Below are 21852 nucleotides of genomic sequence, written 5' to 3'. Positions count from 1 at the left end.
GCCCACCTTCCCCAGGGTGCTTAGGGAACAACAGTCAAGGAAATCCTCTCTCTATTCAGAAACTTGTTTCAATCCAATCAGGTTTTACCTTTTCTGCTTGGCTGAGCTCGTCCTTATTCCTGAGCTTATCCCTGTGCTTGGAATCTGGGTCAATGCTTTCATCTTCTAAAAACTGCATGTTCATATTCAAAAGCCAAGCAGCAGTGCGGTCCAGGGCATTGGGGTTCACAGGAGAAGGGGCCTACAATGAAACACACAACCATGACAAAAGAAAAACCTGGAACAGAAATGGTCATGAAGCTGGAGAGAGTGAGGAGAGTTTCCTTTTCCAAGCAGACCCTCTCCATGCTGTGGAACAGCAGCGAGCCAGGCTGAGCTACCAGAGCTGGGGCAGAACAGCTCCTGCTCTGCAGCTGCACACTGGCTTGGGTCAAACAGCCTCTGCCAGGCCAAATCCCTCCCTGTGCCATCCTGCCAGCACAGGAACAGCAGAGCACAGCAACAGCATCCTGCTCCAAGTCCTGGCCCAGTGTCTGAGCAGGTCCTGTCCCCACAGAAGGACACAACCTGTGAGGGTGTTGAGCTGCAGGTGAACAGAGTGGCTGGACATGGTGTGTTGACTCCAGGAGCACAGAAATCACTCACTCTTCAGCCTCTTACTGAGCTGTCTCTGCTTGCAGTGGAGATTCCACACAGGTAAAACAAGATCTGAAAACTGAAGTGCTGCTTATGATCTCTTCTTGGAGAAGAAAGGTTTCCTTTTGGCTTAGGATGCTGGAGAGACCTCAATGCTCGGTGTGCTGGCAGTTCAGCTCGAGGTGTGTTCCTGCAGCTGAAGGAGCAGTGCTGTTCCACAGCCAATGAGCTGCAGCCACAGCTGCTGCCTCTCATTCCTGGCCTGGGCAGAGCCTGCCAGTGGCACTGCCTCAATAGTTTCCAACCTCATTACACAGCAGAGGAAGTCACTCTCCAGCTATTTCCCCTCCATCCTGCCTCATTATAAACTGCAGTAACCAGGTGGATGACACACGGGACCTGAATGACTCGGACAAGGGAATTCAAGTTAACAAAGCAGAAATGTTGGGGATTTTCTCTTTCATTCCAGCCTCTGGACAGTGGAGAAACTGAAGACACTGTCAGGCAGCAGAGCACGAGATTCTGTACCAGGAGTGGGCACAGGTTTAATCTCCTCACTGGGGTCAAGGGCCTTCCTGTGCCATCTTCCAGTCTGGTCTTCTGCCTCCAGAATTATGATTCCAAAGTGTCAGACTCAGCTCAGGAACACTCACAAACATCACTTGCTACAAATCCTCATCCAGCTTGTGGCCTTCTGCTTTTCCTTACACCTCCAGCTCAGGCACTGTACCTGGGTGGCTGCCCAGAGTGTCTGAGCCATGAAGCTGTGGCCACCCAGGTAAAGCCACTGGTAAAGGATGTCAGTGAACAGAGCTCAGCCCACTGTGCATGAACCCTTCTGTTTCTTCCTTCCTTCTCTGAAGAAGCACAGGACACCTGCTGTGGCCTGGGAGAGTGGAGATGCCAGTTCAGTAGATGAACTTGCAGAGGTAGAGGAAGCACTTCTGGCTGGCAGCAAAGAGGTTCATGGACTTCAACTCGAAGAGCCACCACATGGGATTCCTCTGGTCTCAAAGAGCATTGAATATGAGCCACGAGGAGCAGTTTCCCTGTGGTTTACAGATGCTGCCAATATGCAAATAACATGTGCAGAGTGAGGGTGGAAGAGGCACTCTGAGGACTCCAGGTCTGGAGGAATAGTCTGCAAGGAGAACCTGGCCAGGGCTTTCGAAGGCCACCCAGGGATCACTGTTGTCCTTCTGGAAGAAGCTCAGCAGCAGACAGGCCTGTGCTGGCTGCAGAGCTCTGTGCCCTCTGTCCCCAGCGAGCACTGATCATGTTACACAGGCAGTGCCAGCCCATGGATCGATCCCAAACACGTGAACACCCCAGAGGGGAGTGTGGCACAGCCCTCTGTGGGCAGCTCTGCCCCAGGATCCGAGGCTGCCTCGTGCAGGAGAGGAGGTCACACCAACACCACTGCTGAAAAGGGGCCTGAGCTCTGGCTCTGGGTCGAGATGCAGCAGCTCCTCCTGGTTGTCCATGTTCATGTTCCTTTTACAGTTCTTCCTTCAGGCATGGAGAGGCCCTACTGTGCTAATGTCCTACAGGCTAGTTCTGAAATGCAGGGTGAATGAATGAGCACTAGAAAAACAATTTTTTCATTCCAGGACAACCCTGGGCCTGTGACCTCCTGCCTTCCATTTTAGCCCCACGAAGAGTGGGCTGGAGTTCTGTGCAGCCCAGCAGTGCTCTGGGACTGGGATCACTGCAGAGCTCAGCATGGTGGGACGTCGCTCTCGGTGGGGAGCACCTGCTCCTTCCTCACCGCTCTCACAGGAGGGTCTCACAGTGTCCAGCAGTGCCATGGCAGGAGCAGCAACAGGGAGGCTCTGAGGAGATCAGGGCCTGTTCCAAGCCTGGGAGATGATGTGGGGTTGACTATGGTATGGGATGTGAGCCTGGGCATGGAGAGGCAAAGCAGTGACAAGATGGTAGTGCAGGACAGCGGCACAGCTGCCTCGGCCCTCGTGCCTCTGCCACCTACCGCTGTCACCCACCAGTGTGCCTGTGACCAAGGGACAGTGGGAACAGGCACCAGGAAGAGACACTGGCCATGCCCCTGGCCCTGGAGGGGCTCTGCCTCAGCCCCAGCTGGGTGACAGAATCGATGCCACCACGGGGTCAGCACTGGTGCCTCAAAGCCACGTCCCCTCCCACGTCCCCAGCCCCCGTGGGACTGCCTGAGCTCACCTGCTTGTGCATCGTGCGCTGCTTCATCTCGGGGCTGTCGCCCTTGGAGGAGGAGGATTGCTGGCGCAGGCGGGCGCCGCTGCCGGGCCAGTCTGGCGAGGAGGACATGATGGTGCCGCTGGAGGGGCGCGGGTACTGCGCGGTGCTGAGCAGGGACGGCGGGGTGCGGCCGCGGGACACGGGCGGCGGCGGCGGCGGGGGCGGCTGGTCGATGCGGCGCTGCGGCCCCGCGCTGTTCTGGCGTGGCACCGTGGGCTGCGCGCCCTTCTCGCTCAGCGACAGCTGCCGCCGTGCCAGCTCGCCCGGCCGGCGCGCCAGGTCCTCGCCGGGGCCCGCGAAGCCCAGCTTGGGGCCCGCCAGCTCCTCGCTGTTGCTGTGCGAGCTCAGCGAGCTGTGGCACTCGGAGCCCGAGTCGCCCAGGCCGCGCGGGGACAGCGGCAGCCCCGCCGCCATCTGGTACACGGGGTTCTGGAAGGACAGCGGTGCCAGCAGCTGCGGCCGGCCCGGCGCGCCGTCGCCGCTCGGCGTGGTGGGCGTCTGGCCCGCCCGGCGCACGGTGGCCATGCCCGGCACGCTGCTCTGCTGAGTCCGTGCGCTCCACACGCCCTGCAACTGCCCCAGGGACGACTGACTGTCACTGAGGGGGTCGGCCGTGCCGGGCGCGTTGGCCCCACTGTCCAAGAGCCGATTGTCCTGCAAGTCCACCATGGACAAACTCTTGCTGCCATTAGACATCTGCACGTCGGGCTCATTGGCCTCTGAGTAACTGGAGCTTCGGGCGGGCGAGGGCTGGGCCCCAGCAGACCTTGTGACAAAAAACAAGTCCTTGTTTTCAGGGGTTGGAGATGGTAACCGTGTGAAATCTATCAGACTGCGGGGAAGTCAGTGCATAAGGAAGAGGAGAGGAAAACAAAACAAAAAAGAAGAGTTGTGAATGCTGCACCGAGCAGGAAAACGAAATCACTCAGAAATCAGGGTGGCGCAGCTCTGAGGGATGGGGACGGGGACGGGGACAGGGACAGGGCGAGCCCCAGCAGGGGCACAACAGTGCAAGGGATGGGGAGGATGGAGGGTGCCACGAGCCCCAGGCTGGCCTGGGAGCGGGCAGGTGAGGACTGGGGAGCGAGGGGAGGGTGGGCACAGCCAGAGCACTGGGCAGGAGGCAGCAGGGACACGCTCCTGGCTCTGCTGCCCTGGCTGGCTCTGCTGCCCTGGCTGGCTCTGCTCTGTGTCAGCTGTGCCACCCTTCCTGCTGCCAAGGGCTGCATCCATGCCATGCCCAAGTCCCCTGCTCTGTACCTGGGCAGCAAACTCCTGTGGGCACCCTGGCCAGGACCTGCACAGCACACACCACCCTGGGGCCAGATCCACACCGGGCCTCCCAGGGTCAGCAGGCACAGCAGAGTTACAGCCTGGCAGCTGAAGGTTATCCCTCCATTCCTGCTGCAACACACATTCATGCAATATTGATTTCTTGGGGATAGAAGAGAGAGCTTTGCAGCAGCTTAATGTGAATATTCTGCTGATCAAAGATGGTGCATTGTAAGCAAGTATTTGGGGAGAAGCATATTGTCAGAGATCCTCCACAGCATTAAATAATTGCACCTCATGCTGGGAAGCACTGGAGATGAAAGCTCTGATTAGAGCAAGTCCGGTGCCATTGCTGCCTTTCATTCCTAATTAAACTGTTAAATATTATGTAGTTTCCACTTACAAACTATTTTACTAGCACAGTCTTTCCATTTGTGTGGGCTCCATTTCATTTTCCACAAACAGAAACATCAGAGGTCTGCAACAGCCTCATCCTCCCCATGAATGAAGCTCTTTACCTAATCAGGCCACAAATTAGGTAGGTGACTGTGTCTGTGAATCACTGCTCATCATCAAAAACACCCAGTTTTACAAAAACTGGACAGAGTAGAGTGGAATTCATTGTGAGGCCTCTACAGCTTGGCAACTGTTACAGAAATATCAGGTTTGGATCTCAGGGAATTCAGCACACACCCTGCATCTTACAAAGATGGGTAAGGCCAACCCTGTGCATCTCAAATACTCCTCAATGACATTACCCATCACCTTGAGGTCAGCACAAACAGATACTCACTTTGCTTCTGCAGCCACATCTCAACAGCTGAGACCAGGACCACCAGCTTCCTGGTTTCCCACACCACGTGCCCAGTTTTGGCTCTCAAAAGGGCTCAGGATGGAGCCATGGGTTGGCACTACCACACACTGCTCTGGCAGTGCTAGAGCTGAACCACATCCAGGACCAGCTGAGTGATGGCAAAGCCTGGTCAGTGGACTGGCAACTCCACACCACACCCTGCCCTGCTGTCCCTGCACGAGCACTGCGTGTCCCCTGGGGTGTGGCCAGGCCACAGTGTGTGTGTCTTACCCAGATAAGTCATTCTCTATGACCATTTTCTGCAGCCCTGCAGAGATGCTGTTGCCGGCGCTGGGCGTGGCCGCGCCGTGCTCGGCCGTCACCGACACCTGCACACAGGTGGGGTTGGTGAGCGCCGCGTTGACGTCCCGCAGGATCCGGGGCAGGGGGCCCAGCTTTGTGGCAGTGCCCTGCGTGGCAAACAGCACAATCACTACGTGTACTTGGCTAGAGCACAGTGGGCTTTGCCAGCTGCTGGACAGTCTCTTCAGTGGATCACACTGACAGTATTTCCCCCATCATTTCCACCCCCAAAGCTGCCCCTGCCGTCCCCTGGGTACCTGCTCCAGCTGGGAAATGACTTCCCAGAGGAGAGAGTGCAACGTGGACAGCTCCCGGCCCAGGTCGATGTAGCCCTCAAAGCCAGCTGTGTTTGAGATGGTTTCAGGATTGGAGATCTCCAGGAGAAACCTCTGCATGTTAGTCCATTCATGTTCCAGGAACTGATTCATAAAGGACATGTATTCCTCTTTGCTGCCAAACCTATAGAGAGAGCAACACAGATTTCAGCTAAATCCTGTCAAAAGAAGTGCAGTTCACAGAAGGGGCAGGTACATATGCAGGTAAGAACCTTCCTCTGGCATCTCAAACCCTTCAGAGCCTTTTCTGATCCCTGTGCTGCTGGCAGGCACCTGGCACACCTCACTGATCGTGGAACCAAAATTAACCCCAGCCTGATCCAGCCAAGTCCTCACCAGTGCGGGATCTCCACAGCACAAATGGAGGTGGGAGCTAGAGAAACAAAGGAGTTATTGGTGCCAGTGTCCCTTACTGCTGGGTCAGGGCGCAGACCTGTCCCTGGAGACCAAGATGCTGTCACAGCAACCCCCTTCAGCTGCTGGGGCAGGAATCCTGCACTGGGCAGCAGTGCCAACACAGCTGCTCTGGGGATCACCCTGGGCAGCCACCCCTTCGTCCCCTCGGCCTTCCTGCCACCCCCTCCTGCCCTCCAAGCACTCCACCCTCACACATGTATCTTATTTAGAGCACAGCAATGGTTGGGCTGTGCCAGTGCCATGGCCCTGTGGGACAGGCCCAGTGCCACCCACAGGACAGCTTGGCTTGATCACTTTGGCTTGGCTAATGTCAGCTTAGTTAAAGAGCCTTTCCTGCCAAGTGCTGGAAATCTGAAAACCCTTTAGTTAGGGATTGGTCAGGTCTACAGAGAATTTCTGTCATCTAGTGTAACACACTTGTACATCTCCTGTGCACGTCTGGGCGTTCCTGATGCGAGTGTGAGCTCTAAGCCAGTTCCCAGATCTAAGAAGCTTTAGAAAGAAACTGTCCATTCATGTTTCAGAAAGCTCATCACTTTGTTATCAGAGCTCAGGATAAGTAGCTCAGAGCTGCAGCCAGTGGAAAGATTTTCGGAAATCTCTCGCTTTGTTTCCATCAAACCAATGGGCTTAGTTAGGAGTTGGTGGTGTCCCCATTCTCTTCTCAGCCTTCCCAGCTCTGTCAGCTGCATTTTAATAGCAGGGAAGGTCCCAGAGCTCAAAGGAGGGACAGAGCAGCTCCTGAGCTCCACTGCTGCTGGTCGGGTCTGGTCCTACATCCACAGGACAAAGTCCCCACTGCCCCCGTGGTCAAAACAGCCTCTTTTCCTGCTCATAAAACACGTCCTGTTTTGGAAACTTTAACGATCTCCCTGACCCAAGAGCCAGTCCCAGAGAGACGTGGGGGAAGAGCCAACAGGAAGCAAACAGGCCCTTTCCATCAGGGAAGGAGGGGCAGGTGTGGCTCTGCCCACGCCCCCCTCAGGCTCCCTCCCCCTGCCCAGGCTGCAGCAGGGCCTTACTTGGCGAAGTTGGCGAGGTTCTGGGTGACCTTGGCGATGAGGGTGAGGGTGCGGGCAGTGCGGTCGTCGGGGTACTCCTGCAGGAGGCTGAAGAGGGATGGGGACATGATGGCGGGGCAGAGGAAGCGCAGGAAGAGCGAGGCGCTGATCAGCCGCTCACTGATGTCGGGCCGGCCGCGGCTGCTGCACTCCTGGCGCCACGAGGCAAACACCTCCTTCAGCTCCCTCGGGAACACACTGCGGGGACAGAAGGGTGGGCAGAGTCTGTCAGGGTGAGGGTGGCAGGGCAGGCAGAGGCTGTCAGGGTGAGGGTGGCAGGGCACTCACACCACATGGGAACAAGCAAAGCTGTGAGAGCAGCACCTCTCATCAGAGCAGCACTCCTGGTTGTGCTGGGTGCCAAGACCCCAGACCACTGGGAGGACTGGGAAAGGAAACAAACTGCACAGCATCTCCCCAGGACTCAGCAGGCTGTGCCACAGGGTGCTCTGAGCTGGGGGAGGCTCAGCCAGCAAAGGAGGAGAGAGTCTCCTGAAGAACCACCACCACCTCTGGGGGCTCTGGCACAGCTGGAGCTTGGAGGGAGGGCTCTGCAATTGTAATACTCCTGTTCAAGCACCTGGATCAAATCCCACTGTGCCCAGTACAGACACAGGGCCCCACCAGGGTTGTAGCTGCACAGACCTCAGCCTGCCTTTCCTGGATGCCAGAATTCCCAGCAGACACTCCTTCAGCAGCCCTTATTGCTGGAGAGCTGCTGCCTGCTCCTTTGCTCCTGCTTGGCCCTGCCCTGCTCCCTGCTCCCACCTTATCCTGCTCCCAGCACCTGCTGTTTATGCAGCTGGATACTCCCAACCAGGAGAAGGCTGGCACTGGGTTCCACAGCATCCCTGGAACAAAACTCCCACCAGCCCAGCCAGGAACCACCATCCTTGTCTCCCACCTCGAGCTGATCACCGACAGTCAGGGGTACAAAAGCAGGGTGAGGTGAGGGGGGTTCCAGGCTCCATTTTAGGCCATAAATCCATTTCACAAACAGCCATTTTATAGCATGGCTTCCCAGTTTTGCTGCAGGGACTATCTGGGAGAAGTGAGGCAATGCCAGCTGGTCTGTGCCCTCTGTGGGACGGGCTGCCCTGGGCTGAACTGTGCACAAGGCAGGAAGGAGGGAAAACCATGGGAATTGCATGGCCAGACACACCACCCACTGTCCAACAGCACAAACCAGGTGGGTGGGAGGCTCCAAAACAGAGGAGCCCTCCTGGCCCTGCACACTGTCCCTGTGGCAGCATCCCCAGGGTGCTCCTCCTGCTGCCAGGGCTCCACATCCTCCAGCCTCTGCTTCCCTGGAAAATGGACATTCACTGCACCAACACCAACTGCCTGCTCCTCACCACAGCCACACCATCCAGAACCTGCGGGCTTTGGGGTCTGTCAGAGGGGCACGAGCCCTGCTAACACCTGCCCATGGCCCTGCAGCTGCTCTGAGCCCTTTTCCAGCTCCTCTCTGACCTTCCCACAGGGTGGTGGCACTCCATGGAAGCGCCTGGCAAAGGCTGCCCTCCTGTTCAGCTCCTGCTGCCTTCTCAATTTCACCCTCAGGAGCTTTCACCCCGAGCTCTACAAATAACATCAGCCAACGTCTTTGGCTGGATAAATTCTCCTCTGTCTTTGGCTTGATCCACACAATTGGACAAAGCCCTTTTGCTTCATGGTATTTGCCCAGAAACAGGAGAATCCTTTAAGCAATTTAAGGCTTGACTGAGCAGGACAGGTTGTGCAGTTACTGGAAATCAAGCCCCTGAAATACAGCACGTTCCCCACCACAGGCTGGAGCCCAGGGAAGGTGGACTGTGCCACAGAGGATGGAATTCAGCTCGTTGGCTTTATGTGACAAACGGGCCCGTAATTCGTTACCCAACTCCCCAGTAACGAGCTTCCACATGCTGAAATTCTGCTTACACTGAAACTTTCCAGATGTCCAAATTATGTCATAATTATAACAATTTTCGGTTATTGTGAGCCCCTTTCCTCTGCCTGACTCTCCCACAGATGCACACGCACACTCCACGCTCTATTTAAAGCAGGAGGGGTGGCTCTCAGGGTACCTTGGCCAATCCCAGCTCTCCTCAGCCCAATTAATCCCCAAGAACTGCTGAGCACAAAGCACTGAGGGGAACCACTCAGAGCAGCAGCTCAGCTGCTCCAGCCTTCCTTGGAAGAGCAAACTTCCCGTGCATTCCTCACTCTCCTTGGGTCACTTCTTAAGCCTATTTTTAGAGTGACCTTTTAGTGCTGCTTTGGGTATTTTTAGGAAGACATTAATTCAAACAATTATAATCCACCAGTGACTGGAAGTGGTAAATCCCTCCTGGGAGAGCAGATAAATGCCATTCCTGAGTCAGAGTTGTTAATTGGCCCAGGATAAGGGATAGGATACCTGTAAAGAACCTGCCCTTCGTGTACCTGTGGTAGATAACAGCAGCCTGAGGGAACCTCTTGCTCCTTGCTGTCTCCCTGAGCAGGATCAGGAAAAGCAATTCCCTTCCTGGCTTGCAGGAGGGTGCACTCAATATCCTGGGAAATTACTAATAATAATTTTTCTGACCTCAACACAACAGCTGGGAAAGGAGAGAAAATGAGGAATACTCATTATCAAGGACTTCCTTCCTCCAGTTGGAGGAGTTGATGTTTTGCAGCAACAGCGTTGCTACTCTAAATACATCAATAAAAACTAAGCCCAGATTTTGAGAGGGAAGGCTGGAAATCCAGGAGTGAGACCAAAATGCTCTTTCTCTCAAGACCAGGACAAGGGGCTCAGGGTATGTCAGCAGGAAGCAGAAAGTATTTTTATTTCTCCAAGTAGAGGAGTCACAAGAACTGTTTTCCCCCATTCAAGTCACCTTTGCAGGCAGCAGGTTTGCAGAGCCAGGACTGAGCCCTGGCTCCCAGTCCCACAGCAGTGCCACGGGCACAGCCATGCCCAGCACCACCTCCTCCCCAGCAGGATGCAGCTGCAAATCTGGGATACTCAGGCCTGTCCCAACAAGCTGCAAGAACCTTTCCCCTGAGAACAAACAACTCGGAAATGCCTCCAGCTGCATTCCAGGCCTTGGGCCAAGCAGGCAACGCGCTCCCATCATGCTCCCAAGGCTGGGAGAGCCAGGGGTTAACCCAGAGGAATGTGGGATGCTGAGCCAAGCAGGGAGAGCAGCAGCATCCTCCCAGCTCCAGCTCTGCAGCCAGGGAACATCTGCCCAGACCAAGGCTGCTGTGGCACAGCCCTGCCTGCTGCAGGACTGCAGAGCTCCACCAGACACTCTGTGAGGGGCAGAGCTGTCAGTCCCACCAACACTGACTGGTTTCAGGGGTGGGAGACCCAGGACATGCATTTCTGCTCTTTATTCCAGAATTTCATACACATTTGGCATCAAGTACCTCTTTGATCTGGTCAGACAGCAAAGGCATTTTGTGTTCCTCGATTCCAGTGCCCTGTCCCTGTGCCCCAGGGATGCTCCAGCACCTCTGAAAACAAGGGTGATGAAGAACCCTGAGGCTGTCACAACCCTGCAACTGATACTCCTCCAAACTCTGGCAGAGCAGGAGCTGCTGCCTCACCTACTCCTGGCCCACCAGGATGTGGGCAGGGCCCCACAGCTTCCCCTCCAAAGCTGACAAACTGCTGTGGGACAGGTCCCAACACCTGCAGACAGATCACTGCCCCTGTCCCACTCCACCAAGCCCAGTGTGCTCCCAGAACACCCACCAGTAGGAGTTGATGATCTTGCAGAAGGCCAGCTCACAGCACATCTTCAGGTTGCCCTGATGCTCAGGAAGGTCTGAGGATGAACACTTGCTGGGGTCCACCTCACAATTTTCATCTGATTCGTACAGTGCCTTGATAAATTCCCCTGTAAAACAGAGAGTTGGTGATGGGTTTGGAGACATGAGAGGAGCAGCCCTCAAGCAGTTCAGTTTCTCAGCCCCAGGGCCTGAGCAGCTCCGACACCCCATCACAGAGAAGATGGACACGAGAGCAGGTGGTGACCCCCAGCTCTCCGTGTCTCCAGGAGGACCCAGGAGGGCCTGGCAGTGCCCTGGGAGCTCCCAGGCAGCACAGCACACCCTGCACCCACTCTGAGGGGCAGATCCCACCCCTCTCCCCCAGCTGGCAGCTCTGCCCCTGTGGCTGTGGGGTATTCCACCAGGACTCTGCTGCCAAACACCTGCTTGCACAGCCTGACCCCTCATGCTCCAGTTCCAGAGCTGATCCCTGGGGCTAATCCAGTAGGAAGGATACAGGCAAGCTCTCTAATTACTGGGAGCATGGCCTGCTCCTGCAGACTGTGCCCTGGTGCTGACAAGCCACTGTGATTCACAGGAGAAACAGGTAATTAAAGGAAAGAAATAATTTACTTGGTTTATTTTGAGCTGAACATCACACAAAAATAAATGGAAATGTTTCTCTGAGATTCCCTGTGCTCCTGTTTGCTGCCTGGCTGCTCCTCAGCCTTGCAGGGGCTCACACACTGTGGCTGCTGGGCCAGCTCCTGCTCTTGGGCCACCCTTCACCCTGGAGGGTACCTGGGCACAGCCCCCCACCTGGGTAAGGGGGTGCCACACCCTGGGGGGTCAGTCCTCCATGCCAGCAGTGACTGGGCACAGCAGGGGATGGGACAACAGGGATGAAGAGGCAGCATTCAGCTTGGGTGACCTTCTGGCAGAAGGGTTTGATTTGGTTTTCTTCTCATTCCAGTTGGTTTCCTCCTAATTCCTGACTGCCTTGGATTTTCCCATCCTGTTTTATCCCCACTCCAGTCTGCATTCCTTCCCTATTGCCAAAACAGATTTTAATTACATGCTGGAGAGCCTCTCCAATGTATTTCCAGCTCTGCCAGGGGGCTCTGGAGCCACTGCTCACCTGCAGGTGATGCCTGCTGTTCTTACCTGCCCCATGGCAGTGCCACGCTGCCCTGGGCACCTGGTGACACTCAGGGGAGTCACCTCACTGATAAAGGTCACTCAGAGCCCAGCACCCCAAGCCCAGGCTCCTCCTGCACGGGGTGGGCCTGGCAGAATTGAGCCCCAGAAAGGGAGTACTGCAAAATTCTCTGATTTTATTAATATTCCAGCTTTTGGGAAATTTTCTAAGGTAATCTACTTACAGACTTGCCTTCAACCCAAAAGCACTACAAGGCAGAAATAAATAATATTCCTTTTGCTATTGTGGGCTCTCTGTTGGTTTGCCTGAATTTGATCAATTACTTCCCTTTCCTCAACACTATCATTATTATTATTCTCTTAATAAAGTATTTATGCTTCTTTCCTCTTTGCTGAAATTACACAAATCCATGAGTAGGAACCCAAAACACTGAAAAATGAACCCCTCAGTAGAAAGTCTGCCCATCCTGCTCTGGGCTGAGCTGGCTCCAAGGCAGCCTCTCCCACCCTCGTGCTGTGCTGCCTGCATGCAGCAATTCCTTCCTGACCTGCCCAGGAGCAGAAGCTTCTAATTATTTTCATTTGCATCAAGAGAAATATTTTTGGAGCCATAAACAGAGCCAGCACTTGAAAAAAAAAACCACCAGGAGGGTTCCCAGTGCTGGAGGATCCGGGAGGCAGCTCATCACTGTGGGCTGGGAGATGCAATCTGACTTGGGAGCGCTGCAGGAGCCTCTCTGGTGGGGGTGAAGGGGGAAGGAGTCAATCAGCCTGTGACACGGCCAGGGCTGAGACAGAGGACCTGGCAGGCAGCATAATGCCTTCAAACATCCATTTGTTATCTCCTCTGAGAGCATGGAAAGCGCCAGCTCAGCGGTCACCTTCCCCTGGGAGCACAGAGCCACCCATGGCCATGCCCAGACTGGGACCTGCTGCCAGGGAAACCCTCCAGCAGGTAAGTGCCAGTGTCCCTGATGGCCATCAGGGCTCAGGTGATGGTCCCCACCCCTGGAGAACCCCTCTGGGTGAGACCTGCCAGTGCTCTGTACATACCTAAGGCATCTTGTAAGTATTTCTGCCCCACCAGCTTCAGGTACTCTTCGATTGCTTTGGTGGCCAGTGTGTTCTCCCTGAAAATGAGATGCTCATTCTCACCACAGCGATCAACTTCAGACATCATCAGGTCAGTCAAGAAATCCTGGAAAGCAAAGCCCATGGTGGGTCACCACACACACGGACACGCGCTGGTCCCACCGAGCAGCCGCCGCCCCGGCCCCGGGGACCCACCCTGGGAGACACCCAGGGCTGGAGGGGCTCCTGTGTGTGCACTGCCCTTCCTGCCACCTGCCCTGCCACCTGCCCGACCTCCCTCACAGAGACAAGAGGAGAAATAAGTCCCTGGAGAGCTTCACCTTTAGCACCCCAATGACTCGCCCCAGACACGGGTGCTGCATTTTCCCCCATCACTTGCTGGTCTCACACCAGCCTCACATGTTGTGGTTGAAATCTGGCTGTGTTTGGTGTCCAGCGGCACTGGCTGATGTCCTGAGCTGTGCCCACAGTTAATAGCTGAGCATCAAGCCTGTGACATGCCCCAGGATGCTCCACTGTCCTGTTTCCTCTATTTGTGCAGATAACCAGCACTGCAACAGCACCTGTTTTGGGCACAGGCTCGGTCTGAAGGGCACACAACCAAACCCAAGGGCTGTGACCATCCTCTGTGCTGCAGAGCAGTGGAGGGGGAGCAGGAGCAGCCACTGCCAACTGCCCCTGCTTCAGTCTGGGCTCTCGAATCCCAAATTCGAGGGGCAAACCAGCACTTCAGGGCGAGCTCCAGGTCTCCTTCAGTCAGAGCTCACGGAGCAGAGGGTGAGCAGCTGCTGTGCTGCAGCCATGCTGAGGCAGGAGCAATGCCAGGCAGCTCCTAATGCTGATCCATGTCCCTGCACTGCTCATGGGCAGAGCACCTCTGCACCCTGCCCGGCTCCTCCTCCTGCAGCAGGTGCTGAGGTGCCACCCCTCACCTGCAGGACACTGGGAAGAGGGGGCTGGCACTGAGCAAATCCCCCTCTGACAGCTTCCCCACACAGGAGACAGAGAAATGTTGGCATACACATTCACTTCCACAACCAAGGGCACCTTTTTCAACTCCCTTCCACTAAAACAAAATAATCTGCTCAGTAATGACCTTCCACTAAGAAACCCTCCTCATTTCTCCTCACAGTACCAGCTGCAGCCCAGGCTGCTGCCAGGGGCAGGGGCACCCCAGGCTGCCACGCAGCATCCAGGGCCTGTCCCTGCCATTCCCAACACAGCACAGTTCCCAGAGCCCTCCAGGCACTGGGGCCGTGGCTCCAACCCACAGTGGCAGAGGGAACACCAGGTCTGGATGGTCTCCCAGTGCCTGGATGGGAGATTTGCATGAGGGGCACTTGCTCCGTTTCATTTTTCACATGGACATCTCTGCACTGAAAGATTAATCAAGGTTCAACAAACAGCTCCCCCAACCCCAAAGGACTCCAATCACACAATCCACAGGCCTTCCATCACTGTGCTCCTGTTCCAGGCAAAGGCAAACCCTGTGCAGGCGGGCACAGCCCTGTCTGGGAGCAGGGCAGGAAGGATGACATCCTGCAGCATCCAACAACCCATCTTCCCACAACACTGTGATGGGACCAACAGGCTGCTTTGACCTTCCTCCAAAAACGTCCAAAAAAGCAAGAGGAGGAGCTTTGGGCTAAAAAACCCAAAAGTCACTTCCATTATTCCTTTAGCCAGAAGATGCCCTTCCTCAGATCCTGCTATGACTGCAACACTCCGGCAGCTGCAGAGGCAAAGATGCCTCCTGGAAGCAAAGCAAAGCAAAGCACAGCCTCCCCCTGCTCTTTTCTCTCATTTTGCCCCTTTTATCAGCCCAGCTGCATGAAACTTTAAACCCTGCTTGAATCCCGTTAGCTGCTATCTGGGTAACTCCATCACCTTTATCTTCCCGGGGCTCTCCCAGGGTGCGTTTCAATTCCAAGCCACAGCTCAGGCTGACACAAGGTACTGATTCTTAATTAGCAGCCACTGACCTTGGCTTTGCTTGATTCTCTTTCCTGTCACTTTCCCAACATACTAATTATCTCAGGACACCGAGTTTTACAGCATCTCTCAGCCAAGTGTTTGCTTTTCCCCCTCTTGTTGGCTGAGGAGTGGCTGCTGAGAACTGGAAACCCAAGGGCCAAGTGGTAGCCAGAGAAAATGTGAATCTGGAGGATTTTAGCTCATCTACAGAATTCACCAGAGCTTAAAATGAGGCAAAATTCCACAGTGAGGCTCAACACAAAGCCAGAAAAGATTCCCTGGAAATCACTGCTGCCATTGTTATTCTCCATGGAGCACCTGCAGCTCAACAGCTGGGAAAAGGAACTCCTGTCTTCAAAGAGTCAAGGAAAGCTACTGAAATCCCAGAGAGCTCCATTCAGGCACAGCACCCAAAGCTGGGCCTTAACAGGGCAGAATCTGGCCTTGTAACTGTGCAGGGAGAGAGAGCAGAGCCAGGACACCCAGCACAGCCCACGGGATTCTCCCTGTCCCCGCAGCTCCAGCCTCCCTGGGATGCACAAACCCTCCTGCTGGGCCCTATGACCCGGCCCTGGGGTGTATCAGGGTCAGACCCCCCCAGCCAGTGCCCCTGGGTGAGCTCCAATGCAGGGACTGGCCTGGGCAGCCACAGGGCATTCCCATGACATCCTGCCACTCTGGCCCAGGGCCATGTCCAGCCCTCAGCCTCCAGCAATCCCTCCTCACAAAAAAGCCACCTCAGCTCTGGATCCCACTCCCGAGATCTCTGCCTTAAGTACTCCCACAGCCACCACCGGGAAGACACAAACAGAATGCAAATACTTGTGGAATCCCTCCGGGGGCCTCACTCACCCACATACAAGGTCCTGAATAAAATGCAATAACTAAAGCCAATAAAACTCCCTGTTTCTGAGCAGCAGAGATCAGCAGGGGGTTGTTTTCAGTTAGGGCCCCTGGCAATGGAAGAAAATAAGATGCTTTATTTCATTACATCGGAGTCGAGAGGGGAAGGAAAAGGTCTGCAGTCAAAATTAAGGGCTGTGCCAGTGCTCTTCAGGCTTGTTCCCATGTTTATTTTGAGGCTTTTTGCTTCAGACTGGACAGAGCTGAACCTGCGTGACCCCAGTGGCTGCACATATGCTGATAAAGACGTGCAATTCATAAATAAGTAAATTCAGAGTGTGACAGCACCGAGGCTGTGCTGGGCCCCAGTGCTGTGCACATCACCAGGCAGTGTGTGCTGTTCAAGGCAGCTCCTCCAGGAATGCAGGAGGAGCATCAGCCTGACCCCACAGTACCAGTGCAGCCCACCCTACCAGTGCAGGCTCTGTCTGCATCACATATCCCAGTCCCAAGGGGTTCCAAGGGCCAGTCCCTGTGCCCAGGGGTGGCACTGGCAATGCCTGCCCCCTCCGGCTCCTGAGCCTGGCAGGGCTGTGGTGGGAGCAGGACCACTCCCCAGGGAGCCAACAAACATCTGGCAGGATTTATCCTGCCCAAACCCAGGAAGGGTTTGCAGCTCTCCACCCCAGAGAAGGTGCTCCTGCCCCAGCCCCTCCTGGAGCACGAGGGGTGGCCCAGAGCTGAGCAGGCCCCTGGCACACACTGGGGGGGTCACACACCCTGGGGCTGGGGCTGATTGTTCCTGATATTGTAACTGACTGACAGGCAGATTGACTTTGAAATAATAAGGTTCTCCAAATCACAAGCCTGATTAATAGGATTGACTTAACCTTAAGAGGATTGAATTGATAAAGGTAATAAGATTACTGCTGATTTCAAAGACTGGCTCAGAGTCCAGCTGGGCCTTTATGCAAAGGTGAACAACACCAGGGGTCAGCAGGGCTGTAGGTTACAGGTGGACAAGTGCTGGGACACACCTACACGGGAGGGAAACCTGGCACTGGATGGTGCTGAGTGGGGCAAGGAGAGGGGCAGGGACTGTGTCCTGGACAGACGAGGGGAAACCAAGGACCCCAGCCCTGGCCCTCAACTCTTCCACCATGCAGTTCCTCTGAGGTTCTGCTTCAGACACTTCTCTGCTGGGAAATGTAGTGGTGTTTCCTCCTTCAAGCCTTGCAGCTCATCCTCAGTGCTTCTGGAATATTCTAATTCTCCTTGGGAAAAGGCAGTAAAGTGGCAATGGGAGGATGTGCCCATCACCTTGCCCAGGGAAAGGAGAAAACCCGAGGGACACAACACTAACACACTGAGTGCCCACTCCCTGTGGGGGCAGAGGGGCTGGATCCCACACAGAGGCCTTGGGAAGTGCCCACCATCACCCTGAGAGCCAGACCCCTTCCCTGATCCCTCCAGCTGCACCCACTGGTGCTCCCAGTGCTGCCAACCAGCCTGACTGCTGTGTTTAGGGATGGGGGCGACAGTGAGGATGCTCATAAAACTGATTAAAGGACTGATTAGCTCTGCTATGGCTGCTGCAAAAATTTATCAGACAGATAAACTCTTTGTGGGGGAAACAACAGGGCTGTTGGTGGTGTGTTTGTGGCTCAGTGTGTGCAGCATCCTCAGCTCCCTGTGCCCACAGTCCTTCCAGGGCAGAGAGGGGAGCAGTGCTCCCTGCAGGCACCAACAGCCCTGGTGCCACCAAGCCCAGCTGTGCCACTCACCCCCTGTCCCTGCCCGAGCTGAGCAGTCACTCTTTGGTAGGTCCCAGAGCCCTGATCCCACAGCAGCTCCACCTCTGGAATGTGGGTCCCAGCACACTCACTGGGGGAGCAGCTACATCTGCTCAGCTGAGGCAAATCCTTCAGCACAAACAAACAGGGCCACTTGTTTATCCTTCACTCCATTCCCAACACCATAAATATTTCTTTCCAGTGAGCTTTACCTAATGCTGGGTTTGACTGACCAACTCTTTGGACAAGAGAGGGTTTTTTATATATTTATGGTCATGAACTGAGCTCCAGAAGCTCCAGGACAGGTCTGAAACAAATCTAAGCATGGCAAAGATTCTGGAAGCATCAAAGTCCAGTGGGAGAGATGCAGCTATCCCATAACCACATCACAGAGGCCACATCAAGCCCTGCTAATGGCAGGGTGACACTCCCAGGGACACCAACCATGGCACCAGAAACACTTCATGACTTTGGGTCTTTGGTCTGCAGGTTGCAAAACACACGAAAACAGTTGGGCATCTCCACATCCATACAGGGAGCACTTCATCAGTGCTCTCACTGGGAGGGTGGGAGCAGGTAACAAGTAAGGACAGAGCTGAGAGCCCACATCGCTGGTTTAGCCACCAAACAACATCCTCCTTCCATCTCTCCCTGCCACAGCCAGCCAGGGAACACCCAGGAGAGCTGAGGGAGCGCTGGGGGTCTGTCAGAGGCAGCTCCCTCCCTCCCTCCCTCCCTGGCTGCCCTATCAAACCCTTTTCTGCTCTCCCCCTACTACCTTGGCAGCTGCTCAGGGGTTTCCAGGTGTGCCCCAATTCACACCAACCCTGGTGCAGCCCTGCAGAGATGAAGCTCTTTCCTTCCCAAACAGATCAAGGGAAGGGAAGACTTTCACTCTGGAGAGGACTCCCTGCTTTCATGCTCCACATTTTAATCTACTGTGGTACAGCCACACAGCCCAGGAAGCAGCAGGAATTTAGGGAGAAAATCCACCTCCAGCTCTGGTGCCCTGTCCACCTGCAGCTCTGGTGTCCTGCCTCCCGGGCAGGAGGGGCTCGAGCAGCACCTCTGGCTTTCAGCAGCCTCAGGGAACAGGGAGCAGCTCGGTATGGCAGCGTGGGGTGTCTGTGGGCAGGGGTGGCCCTGCACCCACCCACGGGGCTGCACAGGGACATTGGTGGCCCGGCTGTGGCTGGCACTGGTGGCCCCATGGCACAGCAGCACATCGCACCTCTCCTGCAAGGGAGGGACCAGCCCTCATTAAGGGATTACCCCGCATTTACAGCAAATCGCTGCAGGAAAACAGGGCCCGGAACGGCACAGCAGCAATTAGCTGCTAACGAGTCTTCGTGGCTAATCTAGTGGACACTTCTCAGGCCAATCCTAATTGCTGCTTTATCCTGAGCTACAGCAGCCAAGAGCCACAAAACCCCCTTTATCAGCAAAGTCAATCGGGGTGCTGAGTGCCAGGTCTGCAGGGCAGGGGCTCTGAGGGCTCACTGGGGAGGCTCCTGGGGAGGCTCAGGGATGGGAACCCTCCTCCAGCCCAGACAAGCTCCAGAGGGCCATGGGAGGACAAAGGCCTGGAGAAGGGGGGCCAGGGGGCTCCCTGAGCTTCCTAGAGCTCTCCCGAGGGGCAGGGGCTGCTCCCACATCTCCCAGCAGCGGGGAGGGATGTGTGGGGTGAGCAGTGAGAGCTGCTTTCCTCTCTCGTTCCTTATTTTGTTACCTCGGTGCTGCTTTTCTCTCTCTGCCCGCCCAGCTCAGGAGGCACACCTGGCTCCCATGCTCCAGTAACTCCTGTTGCTCTGACGGCTCCCCAAACCCCGCGCTAATGCTGATGGCAGATGACAGGCAGGGAAAGCAGCAGCTCCATTTTAGGGGGAAAGTCATCAACTCTGTTTACGGTTTGCTGTGTCCCCTGTGTGGAGCCGCTGGGATCTCAGCACTGATGCAGACACATGTCTGGGAACACACTGGCTCTCTCTGGAGCCTCTCCAGTGCTGAGGAGCAGAGGGAAAAGGCTGGAGCAGTGACAACTGCTCTCAGCCATGCCCACACTTGATCCACAGTGACTGAGATGGGGGTGACACTTGAAGACTTTTTCACCACAGACAACTCTTTCATGTCAGTGCTATTCCCACAAAGCCCTGGCACTGGAGCTGCTGGAGCCACAGCAAGGGCCAGCAGAGCTGTGCCCAGAAACCACACACTGATGGCACAAGGAGTGAGGAGAGACACCAGTGACACCTCCTTGTGTAACCACAGCGTTATTTCCCATGCCATGAAGCACAAGCCCCTGAGGGGACCAGGACCACGGTGCTCCCCTGCACCCCCAGGGTCCAACGCTGCTGTCTGGGATCAGGAGGGCTTTAACTGAGCTATTTTCTCTGCTGCTGCAACAGCAGGGCCTGGGCCTCGCAATCCTCTCAGTGAGCTTTGCCTGCCTTGAACTAGATCAGGAGGCCAAGCCACTTCTCTGTCTGACAGATGGGAACTAAACCTAATCCACGGGCCCAGCCATGGGCCTGGCAGCAGTGGCAGCTGCTGAGGAGGCAGAGCCCTGCCAGCCCCCTCAGGTGAGGAGCTCGAGTCTCCTCAGCACTGCAAGAGCTCTGGACATCTTGCCCTTCCCCAGCTCTCCCCTGCAGAGCTCACAGAAAGACACCGGTGGTTTAACCCCTGCAGCCCCACACGGGCACTGCCTGCCCAGGCTATGCCAGGCCACCCGGGCATGGAGGATGCCCTGGAGTGGGTGGGTCACTCCATGCCCCAAATTCTGGGGCCTCAGCAAGGAAGGGGCTTCCAGCTCTGCTCACCCTGCCTGTGCCCTCACAGACCACAACCAGAAGCAAATCCCACTCTCTGCCTCCTCCTCTGCTTCTTCCCCAGACCTGCCAGGGGATTCCCAGCCAGGAAGGAGGCTCAAAGTGGGCCACAAAGGCTGAACTTCCACCAGTCAGTGGCATCAAACCACAATGAGCACTGCCCTGTGAGCACCCCTGGGCTTTCCCCCCTCCAAGAGCAGCAGGACAGACCCTGGAGACCAAGAGCTGATCCAGAGACACGTGTGCCCACACCACTTGCTCTGGAGTTCTCACAAGGCTGCTCGATCCCATTCAGCTCCCGCAGAGTGGGAACCTGCTGTGCTCCCCAGAACATCCCCCACACAGGGGCTGCTCAGCTCAGGCCAGCACTGCTCACACTCCAGCCCTCAGAACTGCCTCCTTGCTCACTTCCACATCTGTGTCTGTTTAATCAGCAGGAACCTGGCCCCTGAGTCTCCAACAGGAGAGAAAAGTGACTCAGTTGGTATCTCATGGCCCCACTGACCTCTTTGCTAATTAAGCAATTTGTGCTGTGTTACCAACTTGCGTATAATTAGAGGAAAACCAGAGCGTATTAATGACGGCTGGTTGGGCCTGAGGCCCAACTGAGGTGGAGACTCCCCAAGCCCAGCACAAGCCTCTGCTCCCCACGCTCCCTGGTGGGACAGGATGGAGGATGGAGGGTCCTACCTTGGCCTTGCCCGTGCTCTGCAGGATGTGCACCAGCGCCGCCGCCATCTCCTCCTTGCTCTTCACGCTCAGCGCCGGCTCCAGCACCGAGCACAGCACCATGTAGTTGTTGGTGATGTACTCAGCAAACTCCTTGTACATCTCCATGGGCAGGATGCTCATGCTCTGGTAGCGGGCCTTGATGCGGATCATGGGCCCGGGGGCCTTGCCCTTGCCGGGGTTGGCGCTCACCACCGGGTACCACTTCTCCACAAACTGCCTGCCCGTGACCGAGCTCACTGGGATGTTCACCTGCCCAATGAAGTTGGTCTTGTCCTTCTTCTTCTTCTTGTCAGTCTCTTTGTATAAGTGCACCGTAATGTTTTTGAGCGATGGGAGGTTATTGAATTCAAAGTGCTCCCCCCAGAAGACATTATCAGTTTTCAATTTACAGGTAGTTCGTGCATAAAGAACGTCATCCAGGCATAATTCACACAAGTACTTCTTCTTAGCTGGCAGGTCCTTGGCTTCAATAATCCATAACTTTAACATATTCTCTACCCTTCTGCTGTTGTCCTGAAAAAAAAGAGAAAAGATGCAAAGAAGAAAAGGTCAATTAAAAAAAAACAACCACCAAGCCAA

The 21852-nt window shown here is 55.5% G+C and overlaps 1 protein-coding gene across 11 annotated transcripts in view; it reads right to left on the bottom strand.

The window, feature by feature from the left end:
* DAB2IP (DAB2 interacting protein) overlaps nt 1-21852 on the bottom strand; it is a 167044-nt gene that overhangs the window by 10006 nt on the left and 135186 nt on the right. For 10 of the 11 annotated variants that reach the window (XM_071574628.1, XM_071574631.1, XM_071574632.1 and 7 more), the window contains 8 exons: nt 21232-21786; nt 13065-13209; nt 10837-10981; nt 7071-7307; nt 5554-5755; nt 5225-5403; nt 2830-3700; nt 89-241 (listed from right to left, as the gene is read on the bottom strand). In XM_071574628.1, coding sequence (XP_071430729.1) covers nt 89-241; nt 2830-3700; nt 5225-5403; nt 5554-5755; nt 7071-7307; nt 10837-10981; nt 13065-13209; nt 21232-21786 — 2487 coding nt within the window. The remainder of the gene's footprint in view (nt 1-88; nt 242-2829; nt 3701-5224; nt 5404-5553; nt 5756-7070; nt 7308-10836; nt 10982-13064; nt 13210-21231; nt 21787-21852) is intronic. The other variant, XM_071574629.1, reaches the window with a different exon arrangement.

Source organism: Pithys albifrons, chromosome 20 (assembly GCF_047495875.1).
Source record: "Pithys albifrons albifrons isolate INPA30051 chromosome 20, PitAlb_v1, whole genome shotgun sequence".
Taxonomy (NCBI): Eukaryota; Metazoa; Chordata; class Aves; order Passeriformes; family Thamnophilidae; genus Pithys; species Pithys albifrons.
This window is presented reverse-complemented; position numbering and strand designations above follow the sequence as displayed.